Raw genomic sequence first — 19496 nt, forward strand, 5'->3', positions numbered from 1 at the left:
TCCCACCTCCTCTCACCACCTACCTCCCACCTCCTCTCACCACCTCTCACCTCTCACCTCCTGTCTTCACGGGTTTAGTGGATTGTAAACACATTTTCTTGCTTTCTTCATGAATCCTTGTGCTGCTTCTCATTGTCGTATGACTATACAGTGCTGTGATGTTTCATTATTGTCTCTAGGAGACTGCTGCGTTCATAAGACTTACAACTTTCATTTTAAGCATGTGCCTTTGTTTCTACACATTTGCAATATTAATGAAGAAAAGGAGGAGTTCCATAACAAACATAACAAACTAATTTGCAGGTTGAGATAACTTATATTGTCACAGCATGGAAATGAGATGTAATAACTGGGATTTCTATAGTTTTTTTGTTCTCCTAATCACTAACCATCTTAGTGTTAAGAGCTCATCCATAGAAACGTGTTTCCCTATTGGCCCAATTATTTCTTTGCCACAAACGTATTTGTCATAAAATAACAAAACCATTATTTAATCGGAGAGATTAACGAATGATTTTTACACACTTCGTAAAACTTCAAAACTACAATCAGAGACCTCCGGAGGGAGCCAGCCTGGCGGCACAGCAAAGTAAGAGCAGCCATGTGTGCTTCATGCACTGCGTAAAAGAAAGGAAAGAATCCCTGCAGAAATTTTAACAGGTTTGACAAAAGGCTGCACTGTTAACAAGTGCTTACGCTTGATGAAAGTTACTTACTTTTCCGCTTCTATTTCTGGATACAGATGCCCTTAAAATATGTTTGTAAGTGCCCTGTTAGTGGCATTTGTAAGAGGTCATCTACAAATCAAATATGAAAATGTATTAATGGGAAAGGCACTTGCCGTTTCCCCTTATTGACGTGCAGTGCCGGCGTGATGGCGGTGCAACGTGATGGTGGTGCCGGCGTGATGGCAGTGCCCACGGTGCCATTGCTGCTACTGCACCGAGCCCCACTGTTACAGTGCCACTGCTGTCTTCCGCACAACAATGAAACGGATTGCCGGGGGAGAGCGCGGGGCGCTGTGACTCTCTTGCCTTCTCCTTTGCCGCCTCTTCCTGCAGGGTCCTTCATCATGGTGCCATGACATCAAATTACATCACGTTGCCATGACAATGGGACACCCCTTTGTCATGGCAACACGATGCCATTCGACACCTCAGCGCCATGATGAGGGACCCTGCAGGAAGAGATGGCAAAGGAGAAGGTAAGAGATCCCGCACCCCATGTCTGCACCGAACCCCGCAATATTCCCAGCCGGTCCTGTCTGTCGTACAGTGCAGCGGGACATCTCCAGCCTTGTATAATATTCCCAGCCAGTCCTGTCTGTCATACAGTGCAGCGGGACATCTCCAGCCTTGTATAATATTCCCAGCCGGTCCTGTCTGTCATACAGTGCAGCGGGATATCCCCAGCCATGTATAATATTCCCAGCCAGTCCTGTCTGTCGTACAGAGCGGCGGGACACCTCCAGCCTTGTATAATATTCCCAGCCAGTCCTGTCTGTCGTACAATGCGGCGGGATATCTCCAGCCTTGTATAATATTCCCAGCCAGTCCTGTCTGTCGTACAATGCAGCGGGACATCTCCAGCCTTGTATAATATTCCCAGCCAGTCCTGTCTGTCGTACAATGCGGCGGGACATCTCCAGCCTTGTATAATATTCCCAGCCAGTCCTGTCTGTCGTACAGAGCGGCGGGACACCTCCAGCCTTGTATAATATTTCTAGCCAGTCCTGTCTGTCGTACAGTGCGGCGGGACACCTCCAGCCTTGTATAATATTCCCAGCCAGTCCTGTCTGTCGTACAGTGCGGCGGGACACCTCCAGCCTTGTATAAGATTCCCAGCCAGTCCTGTCTGTCGTACAATGCGGCGGGATATCTCCAGCCTTGTATAATATTCCCAGCCAGTCCTGTCTGTCGTACAATGCGGCGGGACACCTCCAGCCTTGTATAATATTCCCAGCCAGTCCTGTCTGTCGTACAATGCGGCGGGATATCTCCAGCCTTGTATAATATTCCCAGCCAGTCCTGTCTGTCGTACAGAGCGGCGGGATATCTCCAGCCATGTATAATATTCCCAGCCAGTCCTGTCTGTCGTACAGTGCGGCGGGACACCTCCAGCCTTGTATAATATTCCCAGCCAGTCCTGTCTGTCGTACAGTGTGGCGGGATATCTCCAGCCTTGTATAATATTCCCAGCCAGTCCTGTCTGTCGTACAGAGCGGCGGGATATCTCCAGCCTTGTATAATATTCCCAGCCAGTCCTGTCTGTCGTACAGAGCGGCGGGACACCTCCAGCCTTGTATAATATTTCTAGCCAGTCCTGTCTGTCGTATAGAGCGGCGGGACACCTCCAGCCTTGTATAATATTTCTAGCCAGTCCTGTCTGTCGTATAGAGCGGCGGGGACATCTCCAGCCTTGTATAATATTCGCCCCGTTGTTGGGATGAACGATTTTACTGTTTATTTGTTAGCCCGGGTATTGTTTTTCTAGTTCCAGAAGACCTTGTTATTTGGGTTTATGGTTTCCAAAATTACTACACGTACACCAAGTATTTGCGCTATTTTATATGAGTATTCAGACTCTACAAAGTGCCTTTAATTAGCGTAATTACAGAGTGGAAGATTCAGATGATGTATTGTGTTGCTCCCGTGGTTCAAATAATAATTATTAGAGCTTGCTTTGTTACCGTTTCCTGGTCATTTGTTTACAAAGCCACTCGCTCAAAGCTATTAAACACCTAGAGTAAAATGATATTCCGTGTGTTCAGTCACAAACATTGCCTACAGTTACAGGTGATTTGTTTGATCTATTTCCTTTTATGTAAACACATGCCATATACCGCAGTCTGTTCCTTACACATTGATGAGCTTTAATGATTCCATTTTTTTCTATAGATTATTTCTATAACATTTTAAGAGTCTTTAAAAGGTTTTAAATTTACTGGCTCTGACAAAAATCAGAGTTAATGTCACTGCACATTCCTAACTCTCCTCCTGCCTTTCTTGACTCTTTTTTCCGCTGTCACAGAGGAGGATGTTTCAGTTGCTGATCTCCTTTTCTTTCTAAACCACTTGCCCTTTTGACCCCATTCCCTCCCATCTCCTTAAACCTTTTGCTCCTATTCTAATCCCTACTCTCACACACATATTTAACACCTCCCTCTACTCTGGTACCTTTCCCGCCTCCTTCAAACATGCAACAGTTATACCATTACTCAAAAACAGCAAGCTTGGCCCTACTAGTCTTTCTAACCATCGACATGTCTCCCTCCTGCCTTTTGCCTCTAAACTCCTTTATCGTCTTGTATTCTCTCGCTTGCTCCACTTTCTCAACACCTATTCTCTCCTAGACCCTCTACAATCTGGCTTCCGCACTGCTCACTCCACTGAAACAGCCCTCACTTAAATAACTAATGACCTCCTTGATGCCAATGACAGAGCTCATTACACTTTGCTCATATTGCTCGACCTCTCTGCAGCCTTTGTGAAGGAGAAGAGGATCGTCCACAGTATCATTCTCCTTACCCTTGGTATCCGTAACAAAGTTCTATTTGCACTGACCTTGGACCCTTGCAGACGCCCTTTCCAAAACACCCTTCTTCTGTCTCTGTAAGTTCTCCCCACTTACCACATAGACTGTAAACCCTTCAGGACAGGGACTAAGTTTCCTATTGTTTAATCTCTGAAGCGCTTATTCCCATTTAGTTTCATAATATTATGTCACGTGTATTGTAAAGCGCTGTGTATCTGGATAGCACTACAATAATAAAAAATGTACCTCCGGCACTGGATATTCATAACACTTAATTTGTTTATGTAGTGTATGTAAATCTTCTGGTGCCCGTCATATGTTGATACCAAAAGCAAATCTACTATAATATGCTCCAGACCTAAGTCCACAGAACGTCACACTTTATGCAAAATTTGGAATCTGCCATAGAAATCCAAAATATTTCTCTTATCACCAAGAATCCGCTCTCATAACTTGGCCTTCGATGCAGAAGTTCTCACCCCTTGAAATGTACACTTCAATAAAACTCGCACACAGGAAAAGGTCTGGAGGTTCAACGGCCACAGGTTTTATTAAAATACCAATAACAGAACAGTAAATACCAAAATCCCTACAGAATGTTCCCCCCAGTCAGCAAGGCCAATGGTGCTGAACCATGGCCTGAAGCTAACCCGGCACAGCCCCGGCCACTCCGACGATTCATCGTCCGCTGTGAGAATAAGCCTGAGGTACCCACCACCCAGTGAGCCCTGCCCACTCGCCAATAAATGCCACAACTAGGCATCACTGCACCCACAGAGGCCTGTCTGGCAAGGTTACCTCGCAATTAACCACGAACCAGCTGCCACCAATCAGAGCTATTTAATGACCCTTACATTGCCCCTGGAGCCTGCAGAACTGCCCGGCCCTTCCCATGCCATCTTGAGTGGTCACATTAAATAAATCCAGGCAATGGTCAGACAAATGCACCCATCCGGCCGTACAACCCATTGTTTTCAGACTCAAAATCTGGGTGACAAACGACGTTGCCACCTGAACAATCTTCCCCACACCCTTATTCATTTCCTTCCTACTCTTCTCCACTGCCCGAGCAAGCTGAGCCCCCTCTAAATCTTTCTATGAACGATGTTTGACCAAATGCAACTTGCCCATCCTAACCTGAATCTGTGCCCAGTCCCTCCTGATCGCACGGATTACGTTCGGCTTAACTTCTACTATGTCATCACCGCCAACGTGAAGCGATAAAATCCGAGGAGCCCTCCTATCTGTGGCTAGTAACAACTGGTCCCACTTTGAACCCCACTTACCCACCAACAAAACGCTGCATGATTTCCCCACCCCCCGCCCCAAATTCCTCCCATATTGGCCAATTTCAGCCCGCTTTTCGACACAATAAACATACGATTTAAGAATTATCCACACATCCATGGCAGCAACACCTTAAGCACTAACCTAAACAGATAACGGTTTGACTTCCACCGCCCAATCCGACGGACCACATCGACACCCAAATCCGACCTCACGAGAACAAGCTTCCAACTGAAACCGATGAAGGAGCTCACCCACCCTTTCTAGCAAATTCTTCACAGGAGAGGCGCAGACTGCCTTCTCCCGCCCTTGCGCACAAACTTTCCTTCCCCCTCTGGCCACGTCACGACCCTATCACCACATTCTAACCTTGTGGCTACCCCTCGCTTGCCATAAGGAAGGAGAAAAGGGGAAGTCTTGCCATAGCGGTCATGCCAACCCCCTTACATATGGCTCAGGGCTACCTTATTCAGTTAATTATTATCCATTCTTAGTTCCTAGTTAAAACTTTGTAATTGCTTTTCACAAGTGATTGCTACTTGAACTACTGTTCGCCCTTCTCTCAATGTATCATGTTGTAGAGGTTGGAACAGCTTGTCTGGTCCTGGGGCTCAGCACAGAATGCAGTCAGCATATCAATACTCTTTGTTAAAATAGATACTGTGAAGAGTACTCCATGAATTCTCAATTTTACCCTACATCTTTAAATCACAGATTTCCCGCCATGGAAATTCCAAGTTTAACAATTTTAGGGATCACTTAAGTATCAGCAAAGTCGCAGTGTGAAGAGGCTCGCCACTGAGAAAAAAATAGCTCAAAAACATATGCACCTGCTTTAAGGGGTATTAAGAGTTATGAAAACCAGGAAAAACTCTGGCGCATGAACCCAATGATCTCTAACAAATACAGAGCTTACTGCGCCGAGGTACAGATTGGAAAAAGCTGGCGCATAAACTAAGGGATCTATATTAATAGCAGAACTTCCTGTGCCGAGGTGCCTAAGGATAAAGTATTCAAGACATATACATATAGAACAAAATATACATTTATTAAAACTACAATATAAAATATAAATGCACAAACAAAATGTTCAGACCCAAACGCTGATTAAGCTTAATCAGTACAATACATATACCGGGGAACACCAGTATTTTGATATTTCAAAATAAAGCATCAAAGTCACCATAGGAAAAAATCAGTTGTTGAGTTTTCTTACACCCCACTACATACTACAAAGTATCCGGCCGCTCCTCCTTCTCTTACCGTGCCCCCCACTACATACTACAAAGTATCCGGCCGCTCCTCCTTCTCTTACCGTGCCCCCCACTACATACTACAAAGTATCCGGCCGCTCCTCCTTCTCTTACCGTGCCCCCCACTACATACTACAAAGTATCCGGCCGCTCCTCCTTCTCTTACCGTGCCCCCCACTACATACTACAAAGTATCCGGCCGCTCCTCCTTCTCTTACCGTGCCCCCCACTACATACTACAAAGTATCCGGCCGCTCCTCCTTCTCTTACCGTGCCCCCCACTACATACTACAAAGTATCCGGCCGCTCCTCCTTCTCTTACCGTGCCCCCCACTACATACTACAAAGTATCCGGCCGCTCCTCCTTCTCTTACCGTGCCCCCCACTACATACTACAAAGTATCCGGCCGCTCCTCCTTCTCTTACCGTGCCCCCCACTACATACTACAAAGTATCCGGCCGCTCCTCCTTCTCTTACCGTGCCCCCCACTACATACTACAAAGTATCCGGCCGCTCCTCCTTCTCTTACCGTGCCCCCCACTACATACTACAAAGTATCCGGCCGCTCCTCCTTCTCTTACCGTGCCCCCCACTACATACTACAAAGTATCCGGCCGCTCCTCCTTCTCTTACTGTGCCCCCCACTACATACTACAAAGTATCCGGCCGCTCCTCCTTCTCTTACTGTGCCCCCCACTACATACTACAAAGTATCCGGCCGCTCCTCCTTCTCTTACTGTGCCCCCCACTACATACTACAAAGTATCCGGCCGCTCCTCCTTCTCTTACTGTGCCCCCCACTACATACTACAAAGTATCCGGCCGCTCCTCCTTCTCTTACTGTGCCCCCCACTACATACTACAAAGTATCCGGCCGCTCCTCCTTCTCTTACTGTGCCCCCCACTACATACTACAAAGTATCCGGCCGCTCCTCCTTCTCTTACTGTGCCCCCCACTACATACTACAAAGTATCCGGCCGCTCCTCCTTCTCTTACCGTGCCCCCCACTACATACTACAAAGTATCCGGCCGCTCCTCCTTCTCTTACCGTGCCCCCCACTACATACTACAAAGTATCCGGCCGCTCCTCCTTCTCTTACTGTGCCCCCCACTACATACTACAAAGTATCCGGCCGCTCCTCCTTCTCTTACTGTGCCCCCCACTACATACTACAAAGTATCCGGCCGCTCCTCCTTCTCTTACCGTGCCCCCCACTACATACTACAAAGTATCCGGCCGCTCCTCCTTCTCTTACCGTGCCCCCCACTACATACTACAAAGTATCCGGCCGCTCCTCCTTCTCTTACCGTGCCCCCCACTACATACTACAAAGTATCCGGCCGCTCCTCCTTCTCTTACTGTGCCCCCCACTACATACTACAAAGTATCCGGCCGCTCCTCCTTCTCTTACCGTGCCCCCCACTACATACTACAAAGTATCCGGCCGCTCCTCCTTCTCTTACTGTGCCCCCCACTACATACTACAAAGTATCCGGCCGCTCCTCCTTCTCTTACCGTGCCCCCCACTACATACTACAAAGTATCCGGCCGCTCCTCCTTCTCTTACCGTGCCCCCCACTACATACTACAAAGTATCCGGCCGCTCCTCCTTCTCTTACTGTGCCCCCCACTACATACTACAAAGTATCCGGCCGCTCCTCCTTCTCTTACTGTGCCCCCCACTACATACTACAAAGTATCCGGCCGCTCCTCCTTCTCTTACCGTGCCCCCCACTACATACTACAAAGTATCCGGCCGCTCCTCCTTCTCTTACCGTGCCCCCCACTACATACTACAAAGTATCCGGCCGCTCCTCCTTCTCTTACTGTGCCCCCCACTACATACTACAAAGTATCCGGCCGCTCCTCCTTCTCTTACCGTGCCCCCCACTACATACTACAAAGTATCCGGCCGCTCCTCCTTCTCTTACTGTGCCCCCCACTACATACTACAAAGTATCCGGCCGCTCCTCCTTCTCTTACCGTGCCCCCCACTACATACTACAAAGTATCCGGCCGCTCCTCCTTCTCTTACCGTGCCCCCCACTACATACTACAAAGTATCCGGCCGCTCCTCCTTCTCTTACTGTGCCCCCCACTACATACTACAAAGTATCCGGCCGCTCCTCCTTCTCTTACTGTGCCCCCCACTACATACTACAAAGTATCCGGCCGCTCCTCCTTCTCTTACCGTGCCCCCCACTACATACTACAAAGTATCCGGCCGCTCCTCCTTCTCTTACCGTGCCCCCCACTACATACTACAAAGTATCCGGCCGCTCCTCCTTCTCTTACCGTGCCCCCCACTACATACTACAAAGTATCCGGCCGCTCCTCCTTCTCTTACCGTGCCCCCCACTACATACTACAAAGTATCCGGCCGCTCCTCCTTCTCTTACCGTGCCCCCCACTACATACTACAAAGTATCCGGCCGCTCCTCCTTCTCTTACTGTGCCCCCCACTACATACTACAAAGTATCCGGCCGCTCCTCCTTCTCTTACCGTGCCCCCCACTACATACTACAAAGTATCCGGCTGCTCCTCCTTCTCTTACCGTGCCCCCCACTACATACTACAAAGTATCCGGCCGCTCCTCCTTCTCTTACCGTGCCCCCCACTACATACTACAAAGTATCCGGCCGCTCCTCCTTCTCTTACCGTGCCCCCCACTACATACTACAAAGTATCCGGCCGCTCCTCCTTCTCTTACCGTGCCCCCCACTACATACTACAAAGTATCCGGCCGCTCCTCCTTCTCTTACCGTGCCCCCCACTACATACTACAAAGTATCCGGCCGCTCCTCCTTCTCTTACCGTGCCCCCCACTACATACTACAAAGTATCCGGCCGCTCCTCCTTCTCTTACCGTGCCCCCCACTACATACTCTTTCCCCATTTTTCTGTTCTCTTTTATTTCTTCTCCCCACCTAAACCAGGGGGCGTACTTCTAACGTAGACCGAAATAATGCGAGGAAATCAGATCCTGTCGTGATGCAATACATTTATGTTTAATTATTGATATATTTTTCTGAATTATATATACTTCAGTCAGTATTTTTCTACCTAAAACTGTGATAACATTGGCCCACCATGCATACAAGTTGAGCATTTTTTTAATCGAATATTAAGCACGAAATGTGCAAAATTTTACATGTTGATTTGTAGGTCACAATAGTTGCAACATCGGCCGTTTCTAATCATTCTCATTTTCCCGTTAGATGTCAGGACCGACACCATTTTATATGTTAGTCCCATATGGCTCGTTGCTGCATCCCTACTGCGCGGTCAGTGTCTGGCTTTGCGTAACCCCCACATTCCACGCTTAATCTCATTTCAGTTTGGGGTGAGCCATAGAGAGGTTAGAGTCACTATACTAATAAATAGTTTCAAGTTTGTTTGTTTGTTTGTTTCAAAAGTCAATATTTTGTATATGTACAAAACTTTTGTTTAAATTTCAATACTGCAATTATTGTCAAAGCAAATGTAAGTATTATACTGTTTTATTAGAAACTTTAAAAAACGGAGTAGTAATAATGCCAAATATTTATGCATTCTGTATACATTTTGGGTAAATCAAAAATGAAGCAGCTTTTATTGAAATTGTAAAAAAAGCTAATTTAATTTCAGCATACATACGTACATGTACGTTTTGTGTCATTTTGAAAAATGCAATTTTATTTGACGGTTTAGTCTTGTTTTTATTTTAAATAACATATGGGGGGTACCGTAATCTTTTCAGTGTTTAGGGACTCTAAAGGTCTTAATCCAGCCCTGTATACACTGTATATATACTGTAAGTGGTATAAAAAAGGCTTTGTAACACCCCTGGTGCATCTGAGGAATATACCGTTGATGTATTACTCTTATTGATAAAGGATCAATCTACTACACAGTCCGATTTACCAACCATGGGGGCAAAGTCCCGCTAGTGATGGTTTTTTAATTGAATGCTTTACTATACGTTGTGTTATAAGTAGAAAAGGAAACACACTTCATTCCAATCTGTATCCTTTACAACACATACAATATTACTGCCAAAGTTATATTTTTTTCAAGGCCGCCATTTTGAAATGTATCCTCCTACCTTACATTTCCCTGCAGAGAGTAAGCGAGTATTGAGGGCTTGTTACTTCTTGATCTGTCCTCTATCCAAAAGCACACACCTGGCAAAGGTATTTTAGGAGGACGTTGTACTGTATGCTGTATGACGGGTAAGCGGAGATGCACAGTTTGCTGGTGGTATTTCACTAATGTTTTGGCGTGAATCTGTGAGGGGTCAGGAATGTTCTGTATTTGTTCCCAACTGTTTATTTATTGAGGACATTTGTGGGGTACAAAAGGAAAGAGGGTGGGGTACAGTTATCCAGTACGTACTGCAGCATATAGTACACTACATTATATATCCAGATATAGCCAGACGTACTGTTCTCCGTGCCGCGAAACACGTGGAAAGTGTAAATCCCGCCATTTACAGTATTTGCAATCTGCGTCTCCCCCGCAGCCTCTTTATGACCCATACGTGAAATTTTCAGCGATCCTCCTGCCGACCACGCGTACTGATCTGCAATACCAAATAACCGCGCGATAATTATGCCGGCTGACCGTAAGCTGAGCCGCGGACAGCAGTGTTGACGCGGCTGTCATCGCACACCGTCTCAAGGTTATGGGGACAGTGAGACTGGCTTCTTCTGTACATAATATATCACAAGTCTTCAATCTACGTATCTAACCGTACACTCAAAGCAGGGGGTGGTGGGGACGTACCCCTCCCTGCGGCTCGCTTAATACTCCGCCGCGGTGGCAGAAACAACTGTTACTCCGTCATTTTGTTATGTTTTAGGTTCGTGACAAGAAATAGTTACTTAGAGATGTGTGAACTTTTCATGAAACTTTGTAAAAATGTGTCGTTTGCTGCAAAACAAATCATAAGAAAACGGTAATGTTTGGCAGAAAGAATTGCAGAGAGTCACATGAAAAATGTACAGTACCAAGAGGTATATACTGTCTGCGTTACTGCTGTTACTGTCTGCATTACTGCTGTTACTATCTGCATTACTGCTTTTACTGTCTGCATTACTGCTATTACTATCTGCATTACTGCAGTTACTATCTGCAATTCTGCTGTTACTGTCTGCATTACTGCTGTTACTGTCTGCATTACTGCTGTTACTATCTGCATTACTGCTGTTACTGTCTGCATTACTGCTGTTACTATCTGCATTACTGTTGTTACTATCTGCATTACTGCAGTTACTATCTGCATTACTGCAGTTACTATCTGCATTACTGCAGTTACTATCTGCATTACTGCTGTTACTATCTGCATTACTGCTGTTACTATCTGCATTAGTGCAGTTACTATCTGCATTACTGCTGTTACTGTCTGTGTTACTGCTGTTACTATCTGCATTACTGCTGTAACTATCTGCATTACTGCAGTTACTATCTGCATTACTGCTGTTACTGTCTGTGTTACTGCTGTTACTATCTGCATTACTGCTCTTACTATGTGCGTTACTGCTGTTACTATCTGCAATTCTGCTGTTACTATCTGCGTTACTGCTGTTACTGTCTGCGTTACTGCTGTTACTATCTGCAATTCTGCTGTTACTATCTGCATTACTGCTGTTACTATCTGCAATTCTGCTGTTACTATCTGCATTGCTGCTTTTACTATCTGCATTACTGCTGTTACTGTCTGCGTTACTGCTGGTACAATGTGCATTACTGCAGTTAATATCTGGATTATTGCTGTTACTATCGTTACTGTCTGCGTTTCTGCTGTTACTATCTGCATTACTGCTGTTACTATCTGCATTACTGCTGTTACTATCTGCATTACTGCTGTTACTGTCTGCGTTACTGCTGTTACTATCTGCAATTCTGCTGTTACTATCTGCATTACTGCTGTTACTATCTGCAATTCTGCTGTTACTATCTGCATTACTGCTGTTACTATCTGCATTACTGCTGTTACTGTCTGCGTTACTGCTGGTACAATGTGCATTACTGCAGTTAATATCTGGATTATTGCTGTTACTATCGTTACTGTCTGCGTTTCTGCTGTTACTATCTGCATTACTGCTGTTACTATCTGCATTACTGCTCTTACTATCTGCATTACTGCTCTTACTATCTGCATTACTGCTGGTACAATGTGCATTACTGCAGTTAATATCTGGATTATTGCTGTTACTATCGTTACTGTCTGCGTTTCTGCTGTTACTATCTGCATTACTGCTGTTACTATCTGCATTACTGCTGTTACTATCTGCATTACTGCTCTTACTATCTGCATTACTGCTCTTACTATCTGCATTACTATTGTCATTGGCTTCAGTGTATCAGGTTGGCTTGGGAGGTTTGAATAAAGGAAGTAAGCAGATAGTATGTGTGACAGTGTCCCAGTCACTGCGGGCTGTATATAGAGCTGTATATAGAGCTGTATATAGAGCTGTATATAGAGCTGTATATAGAGCTGTATATAGAGCTGTATATAGAGCTGTATATAGAGCTGTATATTGAGCTGTATATATAGCTGTATATTGAGCTGTATATAGAGCTGTATATTGAGCTGTATATAGAGCTGTATATAGAGCTGTATATTGGGCTGTATATAGAGCTGTATATAGAGCTGTATATAGAGCTGTATATTGAGCTGTATATAGAGCTGTATATAGAGCCGTATATAGAGCCGTATATAGAGCTGTATATAGAGCTGTATATAGAGCTGTATATAGGGCTGTATATAGAGCTGTATATAGAGCTGTATTTAGAGCTGTATATAGAGCTGTATATAGAGCTGTATATAGAGCTGTATATACTGCTTGTTTGTAACCACAGTGACGCTTTCCTATTAGGCGCAGAGTCAGGACGGGGGTCGCAAATTCTTTCACATATTTTTTATACATTTTGGATTACAATAGGGCCCCGCTTCTCGGCGTTTCGCTTCTCGGCGTTTCGCTTCTCGGCGTTTCGCTTCTCGGCATTTCGCTTCTCGGCGATCCGCCAATACGGCGCTACCGAGAAGGGGGCCGCCATGTCTGTGCATGCGCAGAAGGGGAAAAGCCGAGTTAGCGCATGTGCAGAAGGGGGAGCAGCCGAATTTGCGCATGTGCAGAACTGGAGTACTGCAAGTCTGTGCGTGCAAGAAGAGTAGGAGGCGCTGAAAATAGCCGGTTCCGCTTTTCTGCACTTTTTGCTTTGCGGCGGCGCCATGGAACAGAACCCGCCGTATGAGCGGGGCCCTGCTGTACTTGAAAATGAACAAAACTTTAGGAAAAACCACACATTTCCACCGAGAGTGAGAGGGTCGTACTTAGCAGCGTACACGTGAGATACCTGGGAAAGAAGTCTTATTTGCATATTGTGATCGGATTGGTTCCTAGGTATCTTTCCAGGTGCTATATATATATACGGTAAGTGTTTGGGGAGGTATATAAGGCAACGGGTACGTTACTGAATTGGATCCTCCTTCCCTCCTGGATTTGGTGAATCACTTACAAACATTGATGAGTTCGCAAAATTATCCGCAGGAAACGAAAGGAACATTTTGCGCTGTTTGCAAACGCCTGTGAAAGTTGCGCACATCTCTAGTCAGGAGCGTGTCCATACATCGGTGGTAAGCATGATAATATACCACATGTGGCCCTTACGATAGATCTATGTGTGGGTGTGTTACACAGACGGAATGGATATTGCAGGGGTGGGCAGCAGCTTCTCCGCACCCCCTCCGCTCAGACGCTTAATGCCAGCGCGCTAATGAATACGGTTCCACTCCTCTTTGTACACTGGGAACTAGTCAGCACAGGAGGAGCGGCCCTGTATTAACCATTAAGCTGCTGAGGCAGCAGGGTGAAGTTAGCCAGCCAGGAGGGGGCTGCTTGGGCAGCCAGCAGTTTGCCTGTTGCCCACCTTTACTGTAGCCCCATATTATCTCTAACATTCTTATTAGTGTCTCATGCTTTACTGCGACTGAGCCACCTGTGCTGAAGCAGGGATATCCTGAAAACCTGACCTGTTGGTGGCCCTTGAAGACTGGAGTTGGCCAGTCCTGCTTTAGTGGAAGGAGGTGAATGTTGCAACTCATTGGAATGAAATGAGTATTGGGGGTAAGTGAACGATGCAGCCAGAATTACCCTCCCGGGGGCATGTAAAGCCAAACGCGTCGTCTCTGGCGACAGTAAAAGGTGCGGCATAACGCCCCCCCCCCCGGTTCTTCTGAATGGGGGCTCCCACTCACCGCCGGGGAATGATGCATTGAGGATATCGCAGCTTTCTCCGTCAGCGTGAACAGCACTTGTGAATTTAGCAATGGATTTAGCACAGATATCAGATTCATAGCAAAAGGCAGCACTACGAGTACTGTTTAATCTACAATATATTTTGGAAAGTTGTTTGTCTGTTCGTTCTTAAGATATCGTACTGACTGAGATAACGGAGCGGGTTTGTGTCTGTTTGGATACAATTGGATACTTTCTATTTTTAATTTTTATTACAGTTATTACAATTTCTCAAGCAAGTCAGCCACTGGTAGGCTATGTACAGTGTATCTGGCACGTGACATCATACTGGTGACATCATAATGCACACAGCCTTGTGGCAGATAATGAGCGTTGGATAGCTATAAAGTTTACACAGAAAGCAGATGCAGAAAGAAAGGAAGTCAGGTTGTGCGTGAGGAGAAAGTAAGAATGCTGGAGAAGGAGAGAGAGGCGGAATTGGGGACATCATAAGGTATTAAAGAAAAGTGATGGGAAAGAGAGAGAAGGGGGGAGAGAAGGGGGAGAGAGAAGGCGGTTGGGGGGGGAGAGGAAGAGGAGGGAGGAGGAGGGAGGGGAGAGAAGAGGAAGAGGGGAGGGAGGGGCGAGAGGAGTGGGAGAGGAGGAAGAGGGGAGTGAGGGGCGAGAGGAGGGGAGGGATAAGGGAAGCGGGAGAGGAGGAGGGTAGGATGAGGTTGGTTTCTTAGAATTCCCAATCAACGCGGAGTACTTTCAGCTAGTAAGTAATAATATTGGTATCTTTCCTGCAATGTATATGATCCATACCTGGATAAGACAGGAACTTAAGGATGTATTCGCCCTGCATATTTAATTAGACAGTACCGCTGTATAACCAGTATGTGGATGAGATACAAATATTACAGGACTTTGCCCTCTTAAGAATGGAAGCGTGGCTGCAGGTATGAAAGTCCGTCCCTCCGCCGCTGGGAGAAAGAGAATTACTTTGTGTCTCCTTTTGTTTTACTTTTTTTTGCCGCACTTTCATTGTTTCTCAACCTGTTTCCTGTTGTCGATTTCATCTCTAAATGTTCCACATCAGTCATCATAATGACCTATACCGGCAAGACTTTAGGACGCTTGTAGTCTACAGCACAATGAGAATAAAAGATCATTATACAAGAACTGCATGTTCCGAATGGGATGAAATGGCGAGGTGTCTCCAGATAGCTTCCCTGCAGTTTAGTGATCTGGCGTGTGGGAGGATAGAAATTGAAGTTCCTTGGTGACATTCAGTACATGCAGTTTCATTTCCATCTGTGTACAGAGCACCATTCCTGCAGCCACCCCACAAAGCTTTTAAAAACATCAACCCTTACAATCAAAACAAAACCAGGATTAGAGTGCCTAGCAAGATTAAAGCGCGTAGAACATGGACACAAAACCAGGATTAGAGTGCCTAGCAAGATTAAAGCGAGTAGAACATGGACACAAAACCAGGATTAGAGTGCCTAGCAAGATTAAAGCGAGTAGAACATGGACACAAAACCAGGATTAGAGTGCCTAGCAAGATTAAAGCGAGTAGAACATGGACACAAAACCAGGATTAGAGTGCCTAGCAAGATTAAAGTGCGTAGAACATGGACACAAAACCAGGATTAGAGTGCCTAGCAAGATTAAAGCGAGTAGAACATGGACACAAAACCAGGATTAGAGTGCCTAGCAAGATTAAAGCGAGTAGAACATGGACACAAAACCAGGATTAGAGTGCCTAGCAAGATTAAAGCGAGTAGAACATGGACACAAAACCAGGATTAGAGTGCCTAGCAAGATTAAAGCGCGTAGAACATGGACACAAAACCAGGATTAGAGTGCCTAGCAAGATTAAAGCGAGTAGAACATGGACACAAAACCAGGATTAGAGTGCCTAGCAAGATTAAAGCGCGTAGAACATGGACACAAAACCAGGATTAGAGTGCCTAGCAAGATTAAAGCGCATAGAACATGGACACAAAACCAGGATTAGAGTGCCTAGCAAGATTAAAGCGAGTAGAACATGGACACAAATCCAGGATTAGAGTGCCTAGCAAGATTAAAGCGCGTAGAACATGGACACAAAACCAGGATTAGAGTGCCTAGCAAGATTAAAGCGAGTAGAACATGGACACAAACCCAGGCTGGAGTGGCCTGGCTCGCTCAGCTGTCTGCGCATGAAAAGCCAGATTAAAAAGATAAGATTAAAAAGATAAGGCACGCAGGGCTTTCATCTGCAGCATTCTGCGTTGTTCTGCAGCGGGATCCACCTCAGGGCCTTTGTTTAGCTCTGGACGGTGCTTATAAAGTGGCGCACACTCTATTTGTTTCTAGTAGAAGGTATTTCCACTTTACTAGGTGGAGTAATATAAACAGGGAAAAGTGTAATAAAGTAAGGCTTCCGGGAATTGGAGTTCCTGCGCCAAGAGCTTCCAAACTAAATGGTATCTTAATGTAGGAAGGTAATGAGCAATGTTGTGAAAAGATCAATTACAAGATACAATTAACAGGTCAGGTTTTTTGTTCAATGTTTATTGCCACATGTATGTGTGTAAAGATAATTCTTACACTACATGGGCCCAAATATGGACTCTTCCTATTGGCTAACACATCCTGGTTACACACTGTGATATTGTGTGTAAGTGTTTACAACAGTTGGATAATATGTGACATGTTGTCACATGTGCTGTTCCTTTCCCTCTATTCCTCTATATTCCAAATATTGAGAATACTGTACTATGTTTTATATATGATTTACATTTAAACTGTATTTCCACTGCTTTCCTACTGGTACTAAGCGTTAAACCTTTGCAGTTATAAGAATTAATGGGGGGTTTTTAAACATGACAAATCTAAACATTTTTAAATAAATGTTAACTTGTAACATAGTAAGATACATTTCTGAAAGGTTGCAGGAAATATATCTTACCTAACATAGGCAAAATGCTCTCCCCTTTTCTCTTCTCTCTGGCTCCCTTATAGTTAGGGATGGGCATTTATTAGAATGACATCATAGAAATTGGGCCAAGTAATGGAGAGGTCCCTACAAAAAAACAAATCTTACTTTCCTGCCCCTTCCTCCCATAGAAATATAAAAGTGATACACCATAATAATACAAACCTTACTTTACAAGTGTTTTGCTTCAAGGATTAGGAAATGATACTCCAGCTTTTCAAGATTCCAGCAAAATGGTGACATGGCGGTAACGGAAGGAAAAGCTGAATAATGAGTGTTATCTTCACTCCTTTATGCTGCGGCAATGACTGATTAATAAGTGGCCCCGGCGGGCTGAAATTAGTGAAGAAGATCGCGATCTGAGTTTTGCATTTCCGCGTTCTGTATTATTCTGCGCGGGCCTTTGTATACGCAGGGAATTGCACACCCTCCAGCGTGGCAAGGAATACCTGGGGTATTAATGGGGTAATTACAGATGTGTTTGTCTGTTCAAAGTTGCTTTGTCATTTTTTTTTTAACATATATTTAACAAACTTTTTGTTAAACTCCACATTGCTCAGAATTTTATCATTTTTCGGCAATTTCAGAAAATATTCTTGCAAAATGTTGGTAAAATGACAGTAAGTGGCCGTGTGACCGTCCACGTGACTTTTTATGCTTGGTGAATTATTTCTGCGAAAAGTGACGATTTTGGCAAACTTCAGTAAAAATGTTGCATGTCTCTGGGTGTAATTAATTTCATACAATTAATGGCTCAGTTCCTCACCTAATATTGCAATAAATGTGTCTGGTGCCACTGCGCGGGATACAGGCGCATACTTTTATTTAACAGGGACTTAAATTGTAGGTTGGTAATTAAGAAAAAGTAATCTAATTTCTGACTCGGGCAGTTATTCTGTGAGAGAATCGCCATATGTATATATCATTTCTACATGCATTTGGGGGGATTTTTTGTAACAAAATTGGGTTTTTTTGTTTGTTAATAGTAGAAATTAGCTGCAGTCTCACTAAAAGTTATATAAGCATTGGACCAGAATGATATTAAAAAAAAGCAGAGCTAAAAGATAACATTTGTAAAAGGGATTGGACAAAAAGATTTGAAAACATACTACTTGCTCCCATCTTTACTGCGGCCTTGAGATAAGGAAAGCGATTTAACGAAATAAAACTGATTTCTGTATGTTTTACCTTGCTAAAAAGAATCCATTTTCTTTTATCCTGTATTTTTTTCTTTTCACTGAATCATTTATTTGAAAATCTGTTTCCCTTAAAATACCCTTTTGATAAATAATATTAATTTTGTTTATTTTTCTTTAAAGAATCTTTTCTATTTTTGGGTTTCTTTTCCTTTATTTTGCCTTTGTTTTTTCTTTTCTTTTTTGTAGGTTTCAGAGAATATATGTTGAACACAATAAGCCTTCCCGGACACCCCAAACCACTTACCCAAGGCATTTATGTTCAGGATGTCGGGGTTTATTTCAGCAAAGGACGCCACGTCTTTTAAGCCAATAACGTTCCCTGTTTTATTGTCAAGTTTAGGCTGTTCCCTCAAAATATGAAGTGAGAAACAGAACTCTTTTGGACCGAGGTTCCTCTCACAGGACTGCACTAGCTCTCTGCTGTAGACCTGTAATACGGCAGGCGCGCGCCTTTCGGTCACAGGATAAGAGTTCCTCTAACTCCAGTATTCACTGCTTTCAAAATTGTCCAGACTTGGCCCAGCAAGAGAAGCAGGAGCAGCAGCATAAAAAGAGGAAACAGACTCAAAAGGAGCAATTAAAAAAAACAAAAAAAAACACTAGTTGTACTTGTTTAAAAAAAAAAAAACAAACAAAAAAACCCATCTTAGTCGTGTTTTCCCTGTTTGGAATCTGTGTTTGAGTTCTCTTTGTGAACCTGTGACTTCACATCACCCTATTAATGATGTCATCACCCTTTATCATGGCAACCTAAAGCGATGTCATAAAGCAGGGCCCTTAAGTCTTGGGGGAGCGGTCAGAGGCAGCAGCCTAGTTTCCCGCAGCTAGAAGCGCAAGAAGATGAGACATGAGATATTACTTTTTTAACTGGAGAAATTGTAATTATTTTTCAATGAAATGTTTTACAAATCTTTTGTGCATCAGAATTTGTTTTATCTTTTGTCAGGGGGAATATTATTGGGGTGATGGGGGGTGGGGGTAGCAGGACGGCCTATTAAAACTGGAGAAAAA

The 19496-nt window shown here is 44.5% G+C and overlaps 1 protein-coding gene across 9 annotated transcripts in view; it reads left to right on the plus strand.

The window, feature by feature from the left end:
- The window catches only part of NTRK3 (neurotrophic receptor tyrosine kinase 3), a 420101-nt gene that overhangs the window by 305164 nt on the left and 95441 nt on the right, over positions 1-19496 (plus strand). For 2 of the 9 annotated variants that reach the window (XM_075575201.1, XM_075575202.1), the window contains one exon: positions 18672-19403. The exons of the other annotated variants lie outside the window; for them this stretch is intronic. In XM_075575201.1, coding sequence (XP_075431316.1) covers positions 18672-18790 — 119 coding nt within the window. In that variant the 3' untranslated portion in view covers positions 18791-19403. Of the gene's footprint in view, positions 1-18671; positions 19404-19496 lie in introns of those variants that run through there. 9 annotated transcript variants of the gene reach the window in all.

Source organism: Ascaphus truei, chromosome 18 (assembly GCF_040206685.1).
Source record: "Ascaphus truei isolate aAscTru1 chromosome 18, aAscTru1.hap1, whole genome shotgun sequence".
Taxonomy (NCBI): domain Eukaryota; kingdom Metazoa; phylum Chordata; class Amphibia; order Anura; family Ascaphidae; genus Ascaphus; species Ascaphus truei.